Genomic DNA, 21418 nt, shown 5'->3' on the forward strand with positions numbered 1-21418 from the left:
TACTCTATCTCCCTTACAGAGTTTAGGTAGCTACTCTGCACTGTGTTGGTATATGGCATTAGAGAACATAAAGAAGGAATCATATCCTTAACCTAGTTACAGCGCTTTCTGAAAGACTTCTAGTGTAATGAAACTTATTCCCCACTGCTGGGTAGTCCATCAGAGGTAAATGTAAATGTTATTAAGAAATGATCAGACAGAAGGGAGTTTCTAATCCGCTAACAAAAATTAGCTTCGCTAATTAGCAGTTAGCAGAAACTGTCCCCACCACTGGCAAGTTTTACGCCAGATGCCTGGATGTTTCTAGCTGAACAAATCAACTAGCTTGACTAGTTAGCATCTAGCTGTGGGGAAAATGTACTTTGTTGAGGTTTAGTGAGTAAAATTGTATGTTTCCAGTATAAAGAAGAGAAAATAGAGTTTTAAGGGTGTCAGTCGTGATGTTGGCTCTTTGTTTGTTGTCTTATTGCTGTGGTGTAGTTTGACTGTTTTCAGTTTTATTTTCAAAAAACAATTCAGTTGAAGTGAAAAAGCTGAAACGACCAAACATCAGCTGGACCAAGAATCTTGTGGATGTGGAGGTTTCCAGAAAGCTTTGTTAATGATTGAGGAGCTAATGGAGCGCGACAAAACACCACATTCTGAACAAGCACTTCCAAACTAATGAGTGCGTTTCCTTTCCGCTCCTCGCTACAGAAACAGCAGACACAGGAGAGGAGAAGCTGAGATGACCGTGGGGGGACTTCAGCCCATCACGTTAGTCCATAAATAACCTTCACAGGTTCATTATGGAACTGAGCAAAGCCTCCACTGCCACACCAGAATTCAGTCTGGCTGTGGTAGCAGCGGCCGTTGTGAGCGATCGTGCCAACATGTCCGGCACCTTCCCTGCCTCCTCGCATCCTCCGTCCTCATGCAGCATCGATGAATCATACAAGTACGTGTTCCTGCCACTCTGCTACTCCCTCACCTTCCTGTTCAGCCTGACCATGAACTCTGTGGTGCTCCTGCGCTCCTGCCGTCACCACGGTGGCTGCTGCGGTGGTGGTGGACGACGCTGGAACACGTCGGTAATCTACATGGTGAACCTCGCCACCACCGACCTGATGTACGGCCTGTCCCTCCCCTTCCTGGTAGCGAGCTACGTGCTGAGGGACCGCTGGGTATTTGGTGACTTAATGTGCCGCCTGGTGCGCTTCCTCTTCTACTTCAACCTCTACTGCTCGATCTTCTTCCTCACGTGCATCTCCGTCCACAGGTAGCCCGCACCACATTTACAGAACATTTTCACATTTCAGACTTTGTAGTGTTGATTTTTGTTTTCTTGTCACAAAAGTGAGTTGTAGTTTTCCTGAAACTCAAAATCCAAAATGGAATCCTGTTTTGAAGATGCACACTTCTTACCCATTCCTCCAGCATCTTCTCACTTTCCAGTTTTATTAAACAATCTGGTTAAAAACTACACTGCCACCTTTCTAAACATTTCCATGCCTCTGCTGAAATGTCCGTCAGACCAACTGCCTTTCCACTCTTCATCCTCTCCATAGCTGTCCTCAGTTCTTCCTTAATAATGTCACATCATCCAGCCTTCTCTCCTTCTCATTTTTCTTCATTCATCATTACATCAAAGTACACCCTCCACCTTCTCAACACTCATTTATTGTCAGCACATTTCCATCTTTATCCACACATCCTTTCTCACATGATTCATCTGTTTGGCTAATTGGTACAAATCCTTCATGATAATAATAAGTTAAAACTTGTACTTGGACATACAGGAGAAGTCCAGATTTTGAGGCAGTGGTCTCTTTGGTTGTTGGGCAATTGGACAAATATGTCCAAACTCATTATTCATTGAAGGATTAAGAGACAAACTCACAGGTGATTGTATGTCCACAGGTACTTGGGTATCTGCCACCCGATGAGGACCATTACCCTGGAAAGCAAGCGGTTGGTGAAGGCCACGTGTACACTGGTGTGGGTTGTAGTCTTCATCCTCACTTGCCCCATCTTCAGGTTTGCCCAAACAGGCTATGTTCTGCGAGGGGGCAGCAGTGGAGATGTTAGCTCTGTAGGAGAGAAGGACAGTGGAAACAAGACTGGACCTGAGGGGGAAGATGGAACTGATGGATACATGAACTGTTGGGATGATGCCATTGATAAAGAGTTTGCTGACTATGTGCCATATGGCATTGTCCTACACCTTCTCGGATTCTTTGTCCCCTTTGTTATTATTGCCTGGTGCTACTCCCAGGTGGTCAGGACAATATTTCAGACCCTGCGTTCTCCTCCCAGCTCCATAGAGAATGGTGAAGATGGTCCAGTGGGGGACTGCGCAGCAGACATGGCAAGGGACAGAGAGAGAACCTCTGTGTCCATCTCTGGCTCACAGTACTCGCACTACATCCAGCGGCGCCGAAAATCAATTAAAACCATTGTAACCATCACACTGCTGTTCGCACTGTGCTTCCTACCTTTCCATGTGACCCGGACACTGTTCCTGCTCCTTCGGAGGGGGCAGCTTGGCGGCTGCAACGCCATCAAGACTGTCTCCATCTGCTACAAGGTCACCCGGCCTCTGGCCTCCTGCAATGCCTGGCTCAATGCACTGCTATACTTCCTAACAGGAGATAAGGGCGCCCCCTGTTGCTGGCCATTAGAACCCACCATGCGTGGAGACCGACGGAGTGGCTCCCTCTGGTGGCCACTGCAGATCCTGACGAAGGAGACAGCAGGAGAGGACGACCAGGAGGTGGCTGAAAAAGTCAAAACAACTGTGCAAGTGGGTCCAATGAGTCCAAGTCTTGAAGGGTCATTTTTTAGAAGGATATTTTAAAATCGTAATTATTAGATTAAAAAATAATAAATAATAATAATAAAAAAACATTAATAGTGGTGAAAAAGCATAAGTGAGTGTGAAGCAGAGCCCACTGATATATCAGCCGGATGATGATATTGACCAAAATAGACAAGAAGTCTGTTTTATGCAAGCACTGAGCGATGCGCCATAAAGAAATGTTACGAGTCATTGCCATTTTTTGTGTATATATGGGCAGATGTATTGGTATCATAAAGTTTTTCACTCACTAATAAAGGTATTGTCGCCCTAAAAATTCATATTGTTCGGCTTCGAGTCTGGAGGTTGACGCGTTAATAAAAATGTTCCACATGCCGTCACTGACTCATGCGGTTCTTTGATGTCATCTGCACAAAACAAAAAACATTTAATCTAAAAGGCAACAACAAAAACAAAAATGATTTGATGGAAGAAATGTCATGGAGCCACCAAGATTCACATTTATTTATTTTGTCTGTAATGTTATTAAATGTTGATTAAAAATCTAACTGGTTTATTGATGAGCATTTGGTATCATTTTTTTTTCTGGGAAGCTCTTCGTGTTGTATCTCATTATGTGTTGAAATATATTATTTCATCGTCATTCTAAAACATTTTACAGACATTAAGGTGCGTTCATGCTAAAAACTGCTAATGCTAATGTTAGCATTCTGGTCTCAAAAAAGGTGCATAAGCTGAAAACTTCACAAGGAGCTAATCATCAAACACAACCGTTAAAGATCTCGCCTGTCTGCTAACACGAGTTAGCAAAATCGCTGCCAGCCGAGCGTCATCGGCTTCATGCTATGTAGCCAAGCTAGCTTCATGCTACAAAGCCAAGGTAGCTTTATGCTATGTAGCTGAGCTAGCTTTACACTATGTAGCCGAGTTAGCTTCACACTACATCACTGAGCTAGCTTTATGCTACATAGCATGCTACATTTTGCGGGTGATTCACAAATTACTGCAGTATGTAAATAGGGATTTTTCAGACACTCGCAGGTGTGTGATGTGCGCTGTGTTACCTACCAACTTTGCCACACAACTGAGCGTGTTCACACACGGTTAGCAATAATTAAAACCACACACCACCATTTCAGACATTTATTGTTCCACTGCCGGCATTTAACCCACGTTCTTCCACTGGAAAGCACACTAAGGATTGTTCTGTGCGCTTCAAACGCGCAGAATGGATCACATCAGCTGTGATTCTGTGTGGGTAAGTACAAAATGACTTAACCAGAATTTGACTGTTGGTTACTTTTTGTTCTGTGCATAACAAACAAAACCTCACAATTTAACACCTAGGTTTCAAATGCGCAGATGTTATCAGAAGCCGCTAAATTTCCTTTCAATTTACGTGCGCAAACCTCAACTATTAGCATGTTCAACTCCCAGAATGTTGTGTCCTCAGGTGGACACACCTCAAATGACATATTCATGAAAGGAAACGTGTTAAATAAATAATACACACACAATTGTGTGTGTTGAAAAGAAGTGATCATCAGCGCGCACGGTTAGTGAACAGCACGCACATCTTTGTGTTTACATCTTTACACAAGTAAACCTTCGGTAAATCAGGACGTCTGTGACGGTCTGCAGTCAGGTCAGTCTGGAACATCGGAATCAAAGACAGCTCCGTGCACGGCTTCCTGTGTGCACGTTATGTGCTGCTCAGAAATCAATGACTCAGAGTCACCGCCTTTGACCTCTGACCCTTCACGTCACTCAGGAAACACACCTTATCAAAATGTACAAACAATAACTAAATTACTGCACCATCAATTCAACACATATTTTTGATTTGTTTAGCTTGATTAGTTTTATTTGCCTCACTGTATGTCATCCTAACGGACGGGTCCGTAAGTACTTGGACGGTATTTTTCCTTCTGTCTTTCACAACAATTTCCACAACAAAAGAAACATTTAAGACGTCGTATTTATGCAGATTTTCAGATTTAATCTGAGAAGCTGAACAAAAACATCACATGAACACAATGACATGTTCACACAGTCTGTCCAACGTCAACAGAAGACAAAGACAGAAGAAAAGTCCTCTCCAGGCCCTGAGGGCCACTGGTGCTGGGACTTTCCCCGGACACTGCAGGGTGAAGCAGAAGAGAATCCACAACAACCCCTGGTACCCGTTTCCAGCCGGGTGGAGCAAAATACTTTTGAACAAACCATTCCATTATTTCAATAGACCTAGGCCTGGGGGCATGGCTAAGCAAGGAAAGTGATAAAAGGGTGTGGCCCAAATCCAATGGAGCTGCAAGCTGATTGTTCCAATAAATGTTGTGAAAGTGTAGTGACACGGACCCACAACAGGGAGCGCAAATGAACGGCCAATAGATGAGCCAAAAAGTAACAATTTAATGTTGTGAAATGTGCACAACGAAATACAATCTCAGAATATAATTACAGTCAATCCACAAAGGTGACGTGTGGGCAGGCTCGAGGATAGAAGACGTCTGTCCTGAGAAGAGCCGGAACCACACGATTTCTGCCGCCACAGAACCTGGTGAATACTGGAGCCGCCAAGTCCCGAATTCCCAGGTGATCACCGTCCCCGACTGTCGGATCTGGTACTGCTCCAACGAAGTACGATATCTCTGCGATGAGGTGGAGATGACGTCTGGGTTTTATGGAGTGCGATGATGAAGAATGAGTGACAGCTGTCAGGAGTTAATGAGTGACAGCTGTCACTCCCGGCTGTGTCCGTGGCGGCAGCGCCCTCTCGTGCCTGAAGCCCGCACTTCAGGCAGGGTGCCCTTTGGTGGTGGGCCAGCAGTACCTCCTCTTCTGGCGGCCCACACAACAATAAACCCAGAAACTTTAAACACCTGGGCAGGATTCATTCAGGTCAGTGAGAGAAAGATCCATCTGTGTTCTAAATCAAGTTATGGGTCACAGGGGGTTGAACCTATCCCATCAATCTGCAAGAGAGGCAGGGTTAGGGTTAGGTCACAAGATAAAAGGCGGGGTTAGGGTTACATCACAGGATGAAAGGAGGGGTTAGGTTTAGGTCACAGGATGAAAGGAGGGGTTACAGTTACGTCACAGAATGAAAGGAGGGGTTACAGTTACGTCACAGAATGAAAGGAGGGGTTACAGTTACGTCACAGAATGAAAGGTGGGGTTAGGTCACAGGATGAAAGGCGGGGTTAGGTTTAGGTCACAGGATGAAAGGCGGGGTTAGATTTAGGTCACAGGATGAACGCAGGGTTCAGTCACAGGATGAAAGGCAGAGTTAGCATTAGATCACAAGACGAAAGGTGGGGTTAGGTTTAGGTTACAGGATGAAAGGCGGGGTTAGATTTAGGTCACAGGATGAACGCAGGGTTCAGTCACAGGATGAAAGGCGGAGTTAGCATTAGATCACAAGACGAAAGGCGGGGTTAGGTCACAGGATGAAAGGCAGGGTTAGGTTTAGGTCACAAGATAAAAGGCGGGGCTAGGGTTAGGTCACAGGATGAAAGGAGGGGTTACGGTTATGTCACAGAAAGAAAGGTGGGGTTAGGGTTAGGTCACAGGACGAAAGGTGGGGTTACAGTTAGGTCACAGGACAAAAGGCGGGTGTGGAGGCAGAAATGATTTTAAGTCAAAGTGTCTGAGGCTGTTTACAGAAATAAGTCAAGAAATTGGCAGATTAAAATAACAGGCTTTTAATTCGAGGCTTCGAGGTGCAATAGTCAAAAGTGTGAACAGCAGGATTTTGAAGATGTGTGTGCGATCACAGCATTTCTGAGGAGATCTTTTGTACATTCAGAGGAATGTACAAAATAGTCTGCTAATACATAGTCTGCTTCAGCCCAGGACACGGCTGAAGACCATGGGGGACCGGGCCTTCGAGGCTGCTGCTCCCCGCCTGTGGAATGCCCTCCCAGACCACCTTAGGGCCCCACAGACCGTCGATGCTTTTAAGAAAGGTTTAAAAACCTTCCTTTTTAGAAAAGCCTACAGCTAGTTTTTAACTAATTGTATGTTTGATGTATTGTAATTTTATTCTATCTTATCTTTTTTTATTGCTGTTTTATGTGCACTTTGAGATTTGTATTCAAATATAAAGTACGGTACAAATAAAATTTATTATTATTATTATTAAGGCAGGGACACAGCAAACAGTCACATACGCATTTTTCCAGTAAGTGAAACTTCGAGTTTCCCATGAAAACTCTCACTGAATAGTGAAAGTTATCACCGTTTGTTTCTGCTGTAGAGCTGCTGTAGCTCACTGGGTTACATGGGACCTTCAGTACGTACCTTAAGTGCAGGCAGGCTATGTATAAGACATTGAATGAGTAATTCTGATACTACAATTCCACCCTTTTGATCAAATTTGATCACATAAATGAGTCAAAATTCTAAAACAGAAATCAAAACATTCCAATAACATCATAAAAGAAAACACTGATAAAAACATCATCATCCTGTTTCAAATAATTACATCATAAACAAGTTTCAAAAATACAAAACATCATCAATACAAAATAAGCAGTCATGATTGATTGGATGGGGTTGATCAAGTCCTTTTAGGTTGTTGGGGAAAGGAATTCTGGAATAGGGGCTAAAGTTGTGTGTTTGCTGCGACCTTGATGGCAGTGTGTGTTGTAGCTGAACTTCAAGAGGGCCAATCCAATGATGATCATTCCAGTGTCTCCTCCTTAGATTCATGAAATCACCAGGTCGAATGCGGTTAGAGTGGTCAGATGCCGTGGAGTGGTTGGATGTTGTGGAGTGGTTGGATGTCGTGGAGTGGTTGGATGTTGTGGAGTGCTGGATGTCGTGGAGTGGTTGGATGTCATGGAGTGGTTAGTAATGGGAGAGCTTCCTTCACACGAGACCTGCACACAGAAAAGCTTGTGGAAGCTTGATGCATTAAGATTATGCTCAACAAACACAGTGTCTCCCCCTGTCAACCCCCTGGGATGGAGCCCTGTGTGAGGAAGTTGTCAAAACAGGATCTCAAAGGATGACAGGTTGTTTTTCTGTTGTGTACGAAGTCTCATTTGCATCTGAATGAGAGGCAAGAATTTTACCCACTTCAGGCTTGTTTCAGCAGTGCATTTACTATTTGTTTTTCAGTGTGCCATTATCAGAGGATCATTTTTGTGGCAGTATTTCTCTCACTCCTGCAGGGTCGTTTCAATGAAATCCATCATAAGGTGTTCAGGGGTGGCTTGGGGGAGGGTGCGTGCCAGCAGAGATCAATGGAGTAGTTTTGCCTGAATTTGATGAAGTTTTTCCCATCACTGCATTTCTTTTCCGGACATATTCAAAATCCTGCTGTTCAGACTTTTGACTATTGCGTCTCGAGGCCTCGAATTAAAAGCCTGTTATTTTAATCTGCCAATTTCTTGACTTATTTCTGACAGACACTTTGACTTAAAATAATTTTTTCCTCCACACTGGGTTAGGTCACAGGATGAAAGGCGGGGTCAAGACTGGGTCACAGACTCAATTCCGTGCAAACAGACAAAGAAGGAAAATAAGAGGTCGTATCTTCACCATTTAGCTGAAGTGAAGTGAAATGACTGGATTGTTGGACACTTTTGAAGTATTCTGTTAAAATACAAAACCTCTCTGAACCTGTGAATACTGTGTTTTTGTAATTTCCTCCTACTAACAGGTTAGGAGAGATATATAGCGATTATTATAAAAAAATCTTTCACAGTCAGTGTCTTAAGTCTGGAACCCATCAACGTCATCAATTAAACAAACCAATACATTTAAAGAAAGTTTGTCCTTTCCAAGGATGTGTGGACGTCCCGGTTTTGAAGTGCGTTTTTACAAAGTGCAGACTGGTATGTGGACAAGTTTGACGGTTCTCCTCTGATGATGGATGTTGAGGACCCAGGACAGCTCTGTAGTGTAGCAGTCACACAAACCGAAGTACTAACGAGCCAGAATTCAAATCTCAAAACTGAATGTGTGAAACGTGGAAAAAACAAAGCTTTAAAATTTATCAGAAACAAATGTTGTCAGAATGATGGCGGCTGACGTGGTGGATCACTGTAAAACAAACAATAAAAACAAAAACAGATCTACATAACAAAAAGCTCGGAAATAACATCAAATCAAGCACCATCAACAATTTCTAAATTACAAACAAATATCTATATTAAAGGATTATTAAGTGAGAAAGCGAGGTCTGTACGGGAAAACACTGAGGTCTGATCTTCCCGTAAAGACCTCGTGAGCATGCCAGGTTAACACTTGGTTTATTATACGGCGACTATATACACAAACATGCGACCTTCTGCTTTCGCCCAAATATGAAAGCTGCTGACGGTTTTGGGCTCATAGTCAGACCTGCTCACTTCATGTCCATGAAGAACTTGCTAACAGGTGGTCCACTTGTTAGCTGGTAAACTTTCAATCTATGTTTTTTTCCCGACGCGTTTCGATATTTATGGAGTACGTTCATGTCTGACTTGGTTTTTCTAACCATGTTTTTAGCTTCCTGGTTTGTAACGAATCTGATACGCATTCCAGTCCGACTGTCATGGTAATATGGGAAAACAGACCAGAAATCAGCCAATCAGAGTGGACGTAGCGCTGCAGCCATATAATAAATAGAAAAATACAAGATTCAGATTTTTTTTTTTCAGGCTTGTTCATCTGTTTGGAAATTATTTGCTTTAATCTGAAAATAAACATACATTTCCACAAAAACGATTTCATAGAAAAAAAGGACACAAGTAATAAAATGAAACTATCTTTAAGTCCACAGAGACACACAGACACACCCACAGAGACACACACACACACACACACACACACAGACACACCCACAGAGACACAGACACACACAGAAACACACACAGACACACCCACAAACACATACAGACACACCGAAACACAAAGACACACCCACAGAGACACACAGAAACACACACAGACACACCCACAAACACATACAGACACACCCACAGAGACACACAGAAACACACACAGACAGACACACCCTGACACACCCACAGACACACACAGAAACACACACAGACACACCCACACCCACAGAGACACACACACACCTACAGACACACACTCTATCAGTAACTGCACAGATAAACTGGGGAAACATTTTAAGGTCCCACCTTTGTGTGCAGTACACCCAGGAGCACAACATGTTACTGATCAGTTGTGTCTTTAAGTGACTTGTTTTCGTGTTACCTCTCTTCTCTCACTCCTGCACTTCCACCAACTCCCACTCGGTGTCGCTGATCAGTCTGTAGTTATGTTTTCGGTAGTTCTGGGGGTGAATGCGCCGCTGTTGGAACACCTCCTCGTATAAACTGTGGATGACCGGCGGCAGTGACGGAAACCCGGCGGTGCACGCCAGTGTCTCACAGTAGTGCCACTGATCCCGCCCCAGTTTCAGCAGGTGGCGCCACTTGACCCCGCGTTTCAGCTTTTCCTCCAGTTCCTGTTGAACTTCAGCCTCCATCTCGGCCCGGGGCGGCAAAGGGACAGAACCGTCCAACACGGCCAGAGCGAACTGCACCTGCAACCACAAAGACAAAGTCCTTCGGGAGTCAACATGGTGCAGCATGGCATTGTGGGATAATTAAACATTATTATATAATGGCTGAGTGGATCCTTGTCATTTGATTGGTGCTTTGTGTGTCACATGACATAGATTATTCATCCCATTTGTGTTGCATTGCATTTAGAGTGCAAATTTGGTTCCATACGTTTGGTACCATTGCACTCTGCACGCGCCCCCCCCCCCCCCCCCCCCCCCACACACACACACACTCCACTCCGCTGCCATTGAACTCATAAACATAAACGTTCATTATTTATATATTACTGTTGCTGAACATATTTAGTTGCACGTGACACATAATTTGAAGATTTGAACAGACGGTGTCAGCTGACCTGGATGTGGAAGTGGGGAAAGGGGCAGATGATCTGACAGATGCCGATGATGAAGAGCGAGGGGAAGGCAGGCGGCATCATGAAGCGGTACAGGGGAGACACCAGATGGTCCTTGACCTCCAGACCCAGCTGAGCGGCGCCCAGGAAGGGAAACCTGAAGATGTAGCCAGTGCACAGCATCAGGACCTCAGCCACGCCCACTGAGCCGTCCTACAACAGCAGAAAGTCACGACATCATCACCTCCCTGGTTTTAAGACTTGACTGCTTGTCTGTTACGTTACTGCAAACTGAAAAATCACCAACAGCCCAGAAACTCACTTTAAATCCCCAAGTTGCTCCCGGTGCACACTGTGTGTGTGTGTGTGTGTGTGTGTGTAAAACTGCCAATAAGGAAAAAGCCAGAGACTCCGCCCCCGTTCTGCTCAGCACAGTACCCATGCACAAGCCGGCTCTGCAGGTCCAGGAACTTAGTGGGGATCCTGTCAGGATTTCAGTCACCTGAATCAACACCGACTGTAAGTCCTGGACGTCTGAACACAGTCAGACTTCCTCTGTGTTAACGTGTGTGTGTGTGGGGGGACTAAAGCAGCCCGTTTTGCACTATGCGCCGGGTGAGATCGTGTCGTGAGCGCCTCATCACCTGGAAGCGCAGGCTGCCGTCCCCCTGCACTGCCACCACTGGATGGGCCTGTTGGATCTCAGGAGGCAGAGGAAAGGTGAAACGAGGAAGACCATGACTCAGAGTGACCTGGACAGGACAGACAACAGTCCCCTCTCAAGGTACTGGAACCACACAGTTTGTCCTCATGTCTTTGATGATGATGAGCTTTTATTTCCTGACAGTTTATTTAAAGTCGTCCTTACCTGAGCACCGACTGCAGCCAGCTCAAAGGAAATGTCCAAACCCGAAGGTCCAGCACCCAGAACCACCACAGACTGACCTGCAAATGGTTCCGGGTACCTGTATTCATGACTGTGCAGCACCTTCCCTGCAGGGAGCCAGAAACAGAAACGAGCTGCACCAACCACATGAAACAAGAAGGCATTCTGTCACAACCACTGGATCCATGCTGCTCAGATCAACGGCGCCCTCTGCTGTTACAAACGTTTTAATCAAAGTTATACAATAAACTCCACTATTAAATTAAATATACACACTCATCTTCTGGAGCCTGTCTCAGCAGTCATGGGGTGTGAGGCGGGTTCACCCTGGACAGGATGCCAGTCTATGTCAGGGTCATGTACAGACAAACATACTCACACCTATGCACAATTTAAAGTTTCCAGTCCATCTAACCTGCATGTCTTTGGATGTGGGAGGACGTCAAAGCACCCGGAGGGAACCCACACAAACATGGGGAGAACACGCAAACTCCACAAAGAAAGGACACAGGTGGGAATCGATCCCATGACCTTCTTGCTGTGAAGCAACAGTGCGAACCGCTAATCCACTGTATTGCCCTAAATTAAACCACAACACTTCCAGGCTGCTGTGATGATCATGTTTGTTTGTCCATCTGACACCCCTGTCACAGTTTGACGATTTAGCCAGCGTATGTCAACCATATTAAAAACGCTGGCATATGTCTAGTAAGTTATGGGTAGGTTTTGTGTAAGAGCCAACTGAAGCTCACTGATACATGTTGTAATATGGTGAATACCTCGAAGAATTTTGGGCATGCACAATATTTTCGATGTATGCTAGCATATGTCTCATACGTCCTGCATACGTGGGACATAAGTTGTAGGTAAGCCATGTGTTTGTTGACACACGTTTCTTGTAAGTTACTCATAAGTCAAAATATGCCCATTGATGCTGTCCATTGACTGGATGAACAACTGAAAGCTGCCATCCTCATGTGAACAGTTCAGACTGTTTCAAATATGAAAAGCATTTGCAAATTGAGTAAATATAAAGTCGTAATCTGACCTGTTCATTTCAGTCGGATTCATCATCACCGCCTGATGAAAACTTATCCACATAAAGCCTCCTGATTTTGGAAAATGACATCTGAAAATACTTTAGTTCCTTGTTGTGGCTGAAGAACCGTGGTCATTTTAAAGAAGTTCCTTTGTGTTTCGTGTATTTCTCAGCCTGAACCAGAGAATGCCGGCTCTTTGTCCCACAACAAGACAATTAACTTATTTTAAGAGTTGAAAGATTCATAGTGCTACTTTAATTCATGTTTATCACAGACATCAGTCGATTCTTCAGCATTCTGCATGCAATGACAATAAATCCCATGATGCACCAAGACAAAAATAAAATTCAATAAAAATAATGTTAAATTACTCTTTTGGCCACACTGTGGAGGGAAGAGGCTGTGCACCAGCGTACGAGTGCTCGATGATGTACATGTCAATATTTACCCCCAACCAGTCCCAGCAGAAGACTGCCCCTCCCTGAGCCTGGTTCTGCTGGAGGTTTCTTCCTGTTAAAAGGGAGTTTTTCCTTCCCACTGTAGCCAAGTGCTTGCTCACAGGGGGTCGTTTTGACCGTTGGGGCTTTACATAATTATTGTATGGCCTTACCTTACAATATAAAGCGCCTTGGGGCAACTGTTTGTTGTGATTTGGCGCTATAGAAAAAAATTGATTGATTGATTGATTTACGTGCTCCACTTGCCAAACAGGAAACATAACCCAAACCAGACGTAACCTGTACCACACCGTGCAGTAGAGACGCGAACCGCTCAGTGGAAATGGGGCTGTTAGCATACGCTGGCTAAATCGTCACGGTGTGACGGGGCCCTGAGATCCTTCAAACCTACAAAAATGTAGTTTTTCTAAATTCCCATCTTTCAGCATCTGTTTGAACAGAGGATCCAGATTTGCCACAGACTTTAGTCAACTGTCTCCTGACTGAAGAACTGTCACTCCACAAACGTTTGTTTAAATCAACACATAACAAAAACACAGCTGTGATAATCACATAAGCTCCGCCCACCGCTGTGATTCAAACAGAACAGCAAATGCTTTTAAAGACAGACAGTACCTTTGAAGTTTTCCATTCCTGGAATGTTTGGGATGTGAGGGTCAGAGTAGTGCCTTGGACAGAATCACAAACAGGTGCACGTGAAGCCACGAAACACACTATTTAGGGACACCAAGAGGTCAGAAGGAGTAAAGACACTAATGAAAGTTCACAAAATGTTTCTGGGCCTGTTCCAGCAAAACTGTAACTGAAGAGCAGATATTTATTCAGTCATTTTTACAATAATAACATTTTATAACATTGTCCAATCATACATACAAAATGTTGCACAAACTAAAAACCAAAAAAGAAAACAAAATAACCATATAAAATGTGTGTTGAACTGCGTGTGCTGCTTAAACTGAGAATCAGGTTTTGTATTTTTTCCTTGTATTTGTTGGTTTTTCACAGTCCTGTAAATGTCAGAAAATACATCCTTATTATGAATCAATCAATTTTTTTATATAGCGCCAAATCACAACAAACAGTTGCCCCAAGGCGCTTTATATTGTAAGGCAAGGCCATACAATAATTATGTAAAACCCCAACGGTCAAAACGACCCCCTGTGAGCAAGCACTTGGCTACAGTGGGAAGGAAAAACTCCCTTTTAACAGGAAGAAACCTCCAGCAGAACCAGGCTCAGGGAGGGGCAGTCTTCTGCTGGGACTGGTTGGGGCTGAGGCAGAGAACCAGGAAAAAGACATGCTGTGGAGGGGAGCAGAGATCGATCACTAATGATTAAATGCAGAGTGGTGCATACAGAGCAAAAGAGAAAGAAACACTGCATCATGGGAACCCCCCAGCAGTCTACGTCTATAGCAGCATAACTAAGGGATGGTTCAGGGTCACCTGATCCAGCCCTAACTATAAGCTTTAGCAAAAAGGAAAGTTTTAAGCCTAATCTTAAAAGTAGAGAGGGTGTCTGTCTCCCTGATCTGAATTGGGAGCTGGTTCCACAGGAGAGGAGCCTGAAAGCTGAAGGCTCTGCCTCCCATTCTACTCTTACAAACCCTAGGAACTACAAGTAAGCCTGCAGTCTGAGAGCGAAGCGCTCTATTGGGGTGATATGGTACTACGAGGTCCCTAAGATAAGATGGGACCTGATTATTCAAAACCTTATAAGTAAGAAGAAGAATTTTAAATTCTATTCTAGAATTAACAGGAAGCCAATGAAGAGAGCCCAATATGGGTGAGATATGCTCTCTCCTTCTAGTCCCCGTCAGTACTCTAGCTGCAGCATTTTGAATTAACTGAAGGCTTTTTAGGGAACTTTTAGGACAACCTGATAATAATGAATTACAATAGTCCAGCCTAGAGGAAATAAATGCATGAATTAGTTTTTCAGCATCACTCTGAGACAAGACCTTTCTGATTTTAGAGATATTGCGTAAATGCAAAAAAGCAGTCCTACATATTTGTTTAATATGCGCTTTGAATGACATATCCTGATCAAAAATGACTCCAAGATTTCTCACAGTATTACTAGAGGTCAGGGTAATGCCATCCAGAGTAAGGATCTGGTTAGACACCATGTTTCTAAGATTTGTGGGGCCAAGTACAATAACTTCAGTTTTATCTGAGTTTAAAAGCAGGAAATTAGAGGTCATCCATGTCTTTATGTCTGTAAGACAATCCTGCAGTTTAGCTAATTGGTGTGTGTCCTCTGGCTTCATGGATAGATAAAGCTGGGTATCATCTGCGTAACAATGAAAATTTAAGCAATACTGTCTAATAATACTGCCTAAGGGAAGCATGTATAAAGTGAATAAAATTGGTCCTAGCACAGAACCTTGTGGAACTCCATAATTAACTTTAGTCTGTGAAGAAGATTCCCCATTTACATGAACAAATTGTAATCTATTAGACAAATATGATTCAAACCCACCGCAGCGCAGTGCCTTTAATACCTATGGCATGCTCTAATCTCTGTAATAAATTTTATGGTCACAGTATCAAAAGCAGCACTGAGGTTCTAACAGAAAAGCCACAGAGATGAAGCAAGGCCATAAGAAAGTATTTGTAACCTTCACTAATGCTGTTTCTGTACTATGATGAATTCTAAAACCTGACTGAAACTCTTCAAATAGACCATTCCTCTGCAGATGATCAGTTAGCTGTTTTACAACTACCCTTTCAAGAATTTTTGAGAGAAAAGGAAGGTTGGAGATTGGCCTATAATTAGCTAAGATAGCTGGGTCAAGTGATGGCTTTTTAAGTAATGGTTTAATTACTGCCACCTTAAAAGCCTGTGGTACATAGCCAACTAACAAAGATAGATTGATCATATTTAAGATCGAAGCATTAAATAATGGTAGGGCTTCCTTGAGCAGCCTGGTAGGAATGGGGTCTAATAAACATGTTGATGGTTTGGATGAAGTAACTAATGAAAATAACTCAGACAGAACAATCGGAGAGAAAGAGTCTAACCAAATACCGGCATCACTGAAAGCAGCCAAAGATAACGATACGTCTTTGGGATGGTTATGAGTAATTTTTTCTCTAATAGTTAAAATTTTGTTAGCAAAGAAAGTCATGAAGTCATTACTAGTTAAAGTTAATGGAATACTCAGCTCAATAGAGCTCTGACTCTTTGTCAGCCTGGCTACAGTGCTGAAAAGAAACCTGGGGTTGTTCTTATTTTCTTCAATTAGTGATGAGTAGAAAGATGTCCTAGCTTTACGGAGGGCTTTTTTATAGAGCAACAGACTCTTTTTCCAGGCTAAGTGAAGATCTTCTAAATTAGTGAGACGCCATTTCCTCTCCAACTTACGGGTTATCTGCTTTAAGCTACGAGTTTGTGAGTTATACCACGGAGTCAGACACTTCTGATTTAAAGCTCTCTTTTTCAGAGGAGCTACAGCATCCAAAGTTGTCTTCAATGAGGATGTAAAAACTATTGACGAGATACTCAATCTCCCTTACAGAGTTTAGGTAGCTACTCTGCACTGTGTTGGTATATGGCATTAGAGAACATAAAGAAGGAATCATATCCTTAAACCTAGTTACAGCGCTTTCTGAAAGACTTCTAGTGTAATGAAACTTATTCCCCACTGCTGGGTAGTCCATCAGAGTAAATGTAAATGTTATTAAGAAATGATCAGACAGAAGGGAGTTTTCAGGGAATACTGTTAAGTCTTCTATTTCCATACCATAAGTCAGAACAAGATCTAAGATATGATTAAAGTGGTGGGTGGACTCATTTACTTTTTGAGCAAAGCCAATAGAGTCTAATAATAGATTAAATGCAGTGTTGAGGCTGTCATTCTCAGCATCTGTGTGGATGTTAAAATCGCCCACTATAATTATCTTATCTGAGCTAAGCACTAAGTCAGACAAAAGGTCTGAAAATTCACAGAGAAACTCACAGTAACGACCAGGTGGACGATAGATAATAACAAATAAAACTGGTTTTTGGGACTTCCAATTTGGATGGACAAGACTAAGAGACAAGCTTTCAAATGAATTAAAGCTCTGTCTGGGTTTTTGATTAATTAATAAGCTGGAATGGAAGATTGCTGCTAATCCTCCGCCCCGGCCCGTGCTACGAGCATTCTGACAGTTAGTGTGACTCGGGGGTGTTGACTCATTTAAACTAACATATTCATCCTGCTGTAACCAGGTTTCTGTAAGGCAGAATAAATCAATATGTTGATCAATTATTATATCATTTACTAACAGGGACTTAGAAGAGAGAGACCTAATGTTTAACAGACCACATTTAACTGTTTTAGTCTGTGGTGCAGTTGAAGGTGCTATATTATTTTTTCTTTTTGAATTTTTATGCTTAAATAGATTTTTGCTGGTTATTGGTAGTCTGGGAGCAGGCACCGTCTCTACGGGGATGGGGTAATGAGGGGATGGCAGGGGGAGAGAAGCTGCAGAGAGGTGTGTAAGACTACAACTCTGCTTCCTGGTCCCAACCCTGGATAGTCACGGTTTGGAGGATTTAAGAAAATTGGCCAGATTTCTAGAAATGAGAGCTGCTCCATCCAAAGTGGGATGGATGCAGTCTCTCCTAACAAGACCAGGTTTTCCCCAGAAGCTTTGCCAATTATCTATGAAGCCCACCTCATTTTTTGGACACCACTCAGACAGCCAGCAATTCAAGGAGAACATGCAGCTAAACATGTCACTCCCGGTCCGATTGGGGAGGGGCCCAGAGAAAACTACAGAGTCCGACATTGTTTTTGCAAAGTTACACACCGATTTAATGTTAATTTTAGTGACCTCCGATTGGCGTAACCGGGTGTCATTACTGCCGACGTGAATTACAATCTTACCAAATTTACGCTTAGCCTTAGCCAGCAGTTTCAAATTTCCTTCAATGTCGCCTGCTCTGGCCCCCGGAAGACAATTGACTATGGTTGCTGGTGTCGCTAACTTCACATTTCTCAAAACAGAGTCGCCAATAACCAGAGTTTGATCCTCTGCGGGTGTGTCGTCGAGTGGGGAAAAACGGTTAGAGATGTGAACGGGTTGGCGGTGTACACGGGGCTTCTGTTTAGGACTACGCTTCCTCCTCACAGTCACCCAGTCAGCCTGCTTTCCCGGCTGCTCGGGATCTGCCAGGGGGGAACTAACGGCGGCTAAGCTACCTTGGTCCGCACCGACTACAGGGGCCTGGCTAGCTGTAGAATTTTCCACGGTGCGGAGCCGAGTCTCCAATTCGCCCAGCCTGGCCTCCAAAGCTACGAATAAGCTACACTTATTACAAGTACCGTTACTGCTAAAGGAGGCCGAGGAATAACTAAACATTTCACACCCAGAGCAGAAAAGTGCGGGAGAGACAGGAGAAGCCGCCATGCTAAATCGGCTAAGAGCTAGTAGCTACGCTAAGCTAGCGGATTCCTAAAAACACGCAAAGTGAATAATGTGTAAATAATTTAGAGGTGATTCAGCAGAAGGAGTGCTTTAGTTAAGGCACGTAAAAATTACACTGGGAAACAAATCGTAATCTAGATAACTAGATCAATCTAACTGCGCAGATTAAACAGCTAACAGATACAGAAAAACACCGCTGTGCTCCGGAACAGGAAGTGATACAATACCGCAGTGAGAGCCAACCACGAGTAGAGGCAAGCAAGAGATTTATGTGAAATACAAATATGTCTGAGAAAATCAGTTCAGAGAGCAGTCACAGCCGCCACACAGTTACCACGGCAACAACACACACGCAATCACAACTCACCCTGTGCACACAAACACCGCGTCGAATGCCTGCGTTTTTTGACAACCCGATGTATCAGATGATGTCACTTCCCACGTTGTCCTCACCTCGCTGTCCATCACCGACACAGGACTCACCTTTTGTACCGCCGTGCCAAACTGTCACACAGAGGAGACGTGTAATGAAGACCACAGCGTGTGAGGACGCGTGGATCCTGAGCACCACAAATGCTCACCTGAATGTGGGGCCGGATGTTGTGGCTCTGACAGTAGCTCTCCAGGTACCGCAGCACTTCCTGATGGGGCAGGAAGCTGTTTAGCCGAGGGTCAAAGGGGAAATCAGGAAACATCATCACCTCTTTGGGCAGGTTGGTCCTGCAGCCCAAGGTCGTAAAGAAAAACATCAGTCGTCACGTTTCTGAGCCGATACTGAAGCCAAGTGTGAACCAGGCTGCACTAGAGCTCCGCCCACTGAAGAGGTGTGGAATGTGATGACTTTAAATGTCTCCTGGAACATATCTTGTGTTTTAGCTTCAATGTTTAAAAATGCAAAACTAACAAGAAATGGCACCATGACTTTTACCATGAAGTGGAAGCAGGAACTTTGCACTAGTCCTACTATTGAGGAGAGCAGGGTGACGTCGTTTATGGTAGGCTATATGTTGCACTAAAGTAGGTTAACTAATGTTACAAAAGTGTGACAATTAATTAAAAAAACATTTATTTATGCTGAATTACCATTTGTTGATTTTCAATTCAACAGATTTATAGACAATTAAAGGTGATTAATGGTGTATGTCAACAGAACCATGTTTTATTTTTGTAAACGGAAGAAAATTGGATCTGGTTTGTTAGCTATTTGAAAGTATTACATTTATTTGTGAAGTTTAAAATCAGTTTGGGGTTTTAATATAAACCATCAAATAATGTAAAGAGGTTAGGACTAGTGGACCCTAGGACCAGTGGATCCTCAGACATGTGGACTAGGACCAGTGGACCCTAGGACCAGTGGAAACTTGGTGACTTTGGTCATGTAGCAGTGACCGTGTCTTTCATATTACACAAAAATCTACACAACAGCAAGGCAAAATGATTGACAGGTGCATCAGACGGCCCTCACACAGGGAACGCTGTCATAATATAACGTTTTCCCAAAAACTTACAGCAGTGACCTTGATTCAAGCAATCAATCAATCAATTTTATTTATACAGCGCCAAATCACAACAAACAGTTGCCCCAAGGCGTTTTATATTGTAAGGCAAGGCCATACAATAATTACGTAAAAACCCCAATGGTCAAAACGACCCCCTGTGAGCAAGCACTTGGCGACAGTGGGAAGGAAAAACTCCCTTTTAACAGGAAGAAACCTCCAGCAGAACCAGGCTCAGGGAGGGGCAGTCTTCTGCTGGGACTGGTTGGGGCTGAGGGAGAGAACCAGGAAAAAGACATGCTGTGGAGGGGAGCAGAGATCAATCACTAATGATTAAATGCAGAGTGGTGCATACAGAGCAAAAAGAGAAAGAAACACTCAGTGCATTATGGGAACCCCCCAGCAGTCTAAGTCTATAGCAGCATAACTAAGGGATGGTTCAGGGTCACCTGATCCAGCCCTAACTATAAGCTTTAGCAAAAAGGAAAGTTTTAAGCCTAATCTTAAAAGTAGAGAGGGTGTCTGTCTCCCTGATCTGAATTGGGAGCTGGTTCCACAGGAGAGGAGCCTGAAAGCTGAAGGCTCTGCCTCCCATTCTACTCTTACAAACCCTAGGAACTACAAGCAAGCCTGCAGTCTGAGAGCGAAGCGCTCTATTGGGGTGATATGGTACTATGAGGTCCCTAAGATAAGAAGGGACCTGATTATTCAAAACCTTATAAGTAAGAAGAAGAATTTTAAATTCTATTCTAGAATTAACAGGAAGCCAATGAAGAGAGGCCAATATGGGTGAGATATGCTCTCTCCTTCTAGTCCCCGTCAGTACTCTAGCTGCAGCATTTTGAATTAACTGAAGGCTTTTCAGGGAACTTTTAGGACAACCTGATAATAATGAATTACAATAGTCCAGCCTAGAGGAAATAAATGCATGAATTAGTTTTTCAGCATCACTCTGAGACAAGACCTTTCTAATTTTAGAGATATTGCGTAAATGCAAAAAAGCAGTCTTACATATTTGTTTAATATGCGCTTTGAATGACATATCCTGATCAAAAATGACTCCAAGATTTCTCACAGTATTACTAGAGGTCAGGGTAATGCCATCCAGAGTAAGGATCTGGTTAGACACCATGTTTCTAAGATTTGTGGGGCCAAGTACAATAACTTCAGTTTTATCTGAGTTTAAAAACAGGAAATTAGAGGTCATCCATGTCCTTATGTCTGTAAGACAATCCTGCAGTTTAGCTAATTGGTGTGTGTCCTCTGGCTTCATGGATAGATAAAGCTGGGTATCATCTGCGTAACAATGAAAATTTAAGCAATGCCGCAACACGCTACACAGCAAAGCTAACTCACCACTACACTGACCAAAGAGCAGTCAGCTGGTTGTTACCTGGACACTAAG

The 21418-nt window shown here is 43.5% G+C and overlaps 2 protein-coding genes across 5 annotated transcripts in view; one reads left to right on the forward strand and one right to left on the reverse strand.

Annotated features, from left to right (window-relative positions):
• LOC117516760 (P2Y purinoceptor 3-like) overlaps positions 1-2874 on the forward strand; it is a 29608-nt gene extending 26734 nt beyond the window's left edge. The window contains exons 3-4 of the mRNA XM_034177607.1: positions 697-1258; positions 1900-2874. Of these exons, the coding sequence (XP_034033498.1) occupies positions 789-1258; positions 1900-2836 (1407 nt within the window). The 5' untranslated portion in view covers positions 697-788 and the 3' untranslated portion in view covers positions 2837-2874. The remainder of the gene's footprint in view (positions 1-696; positions 1259-1899) is intronic.
• A 2762-nt stretch (positions 2875-5636) lies between these two features.
• The window catches only part of LOC117516761 (flavin-containing monooxygenase FMO GS-OX4), a 48301-nt gene continuing 32519 nt past the window's right edge, over positions 5637-21418 (reverse strand). The window contains exons 2-9 of one of the 4 annotated variants that reach the window (XM_034177611.1): positions 19099-19158; positions 18885-19021; positions 13717-13769; positions 11586-11710; positions 11362-11469; positions 10721-10930; positions 10013-10343; positions 5637-7680 (exon numbers count right to left, since the gene is read on the reverse strand). In XM_034177611.1, the coding sequence (XP_034033502.1) occupies positions 10023-10343; positions 10721-10930; positions 11362-11469; positions 11586-11710; positions 13717-13769; positions 18885-19021; positions 19099-19158 (1014 nt within the window). In that variant the 3' untranslated portion in view covers positions 5637-7680; positions 10013-10022. Of the gene's footprint in view, positions 7681-10006; positions 10344-10720; positions 10931-11361; positions 11470-11585; positions 11711-13716; positions 13770-18884; positions 19022-19098; positions 19238-21418 lie in introns of those variants that run through there. The other 3 variants (XM_034177610.1, XM_034177608.1, XM_034177609.1) reach the window with 3 other exon arrangements.

The sequence above is a fragment of the Thalassophryne amazonica genome, chromosome 9 (genome assembly GCF_902500255.1).
Source record: "Thalassophryne amazonica chromosome 9, fThaAma1.1, whole genome shotgun sequence".
Lineage (NCBI taxonomy): Eukaryota > Metazoa > Chordata > Actinopteri > Batrachoidiformes > Batrachoididae > Thalassophryne > Thalassophryne amazonica.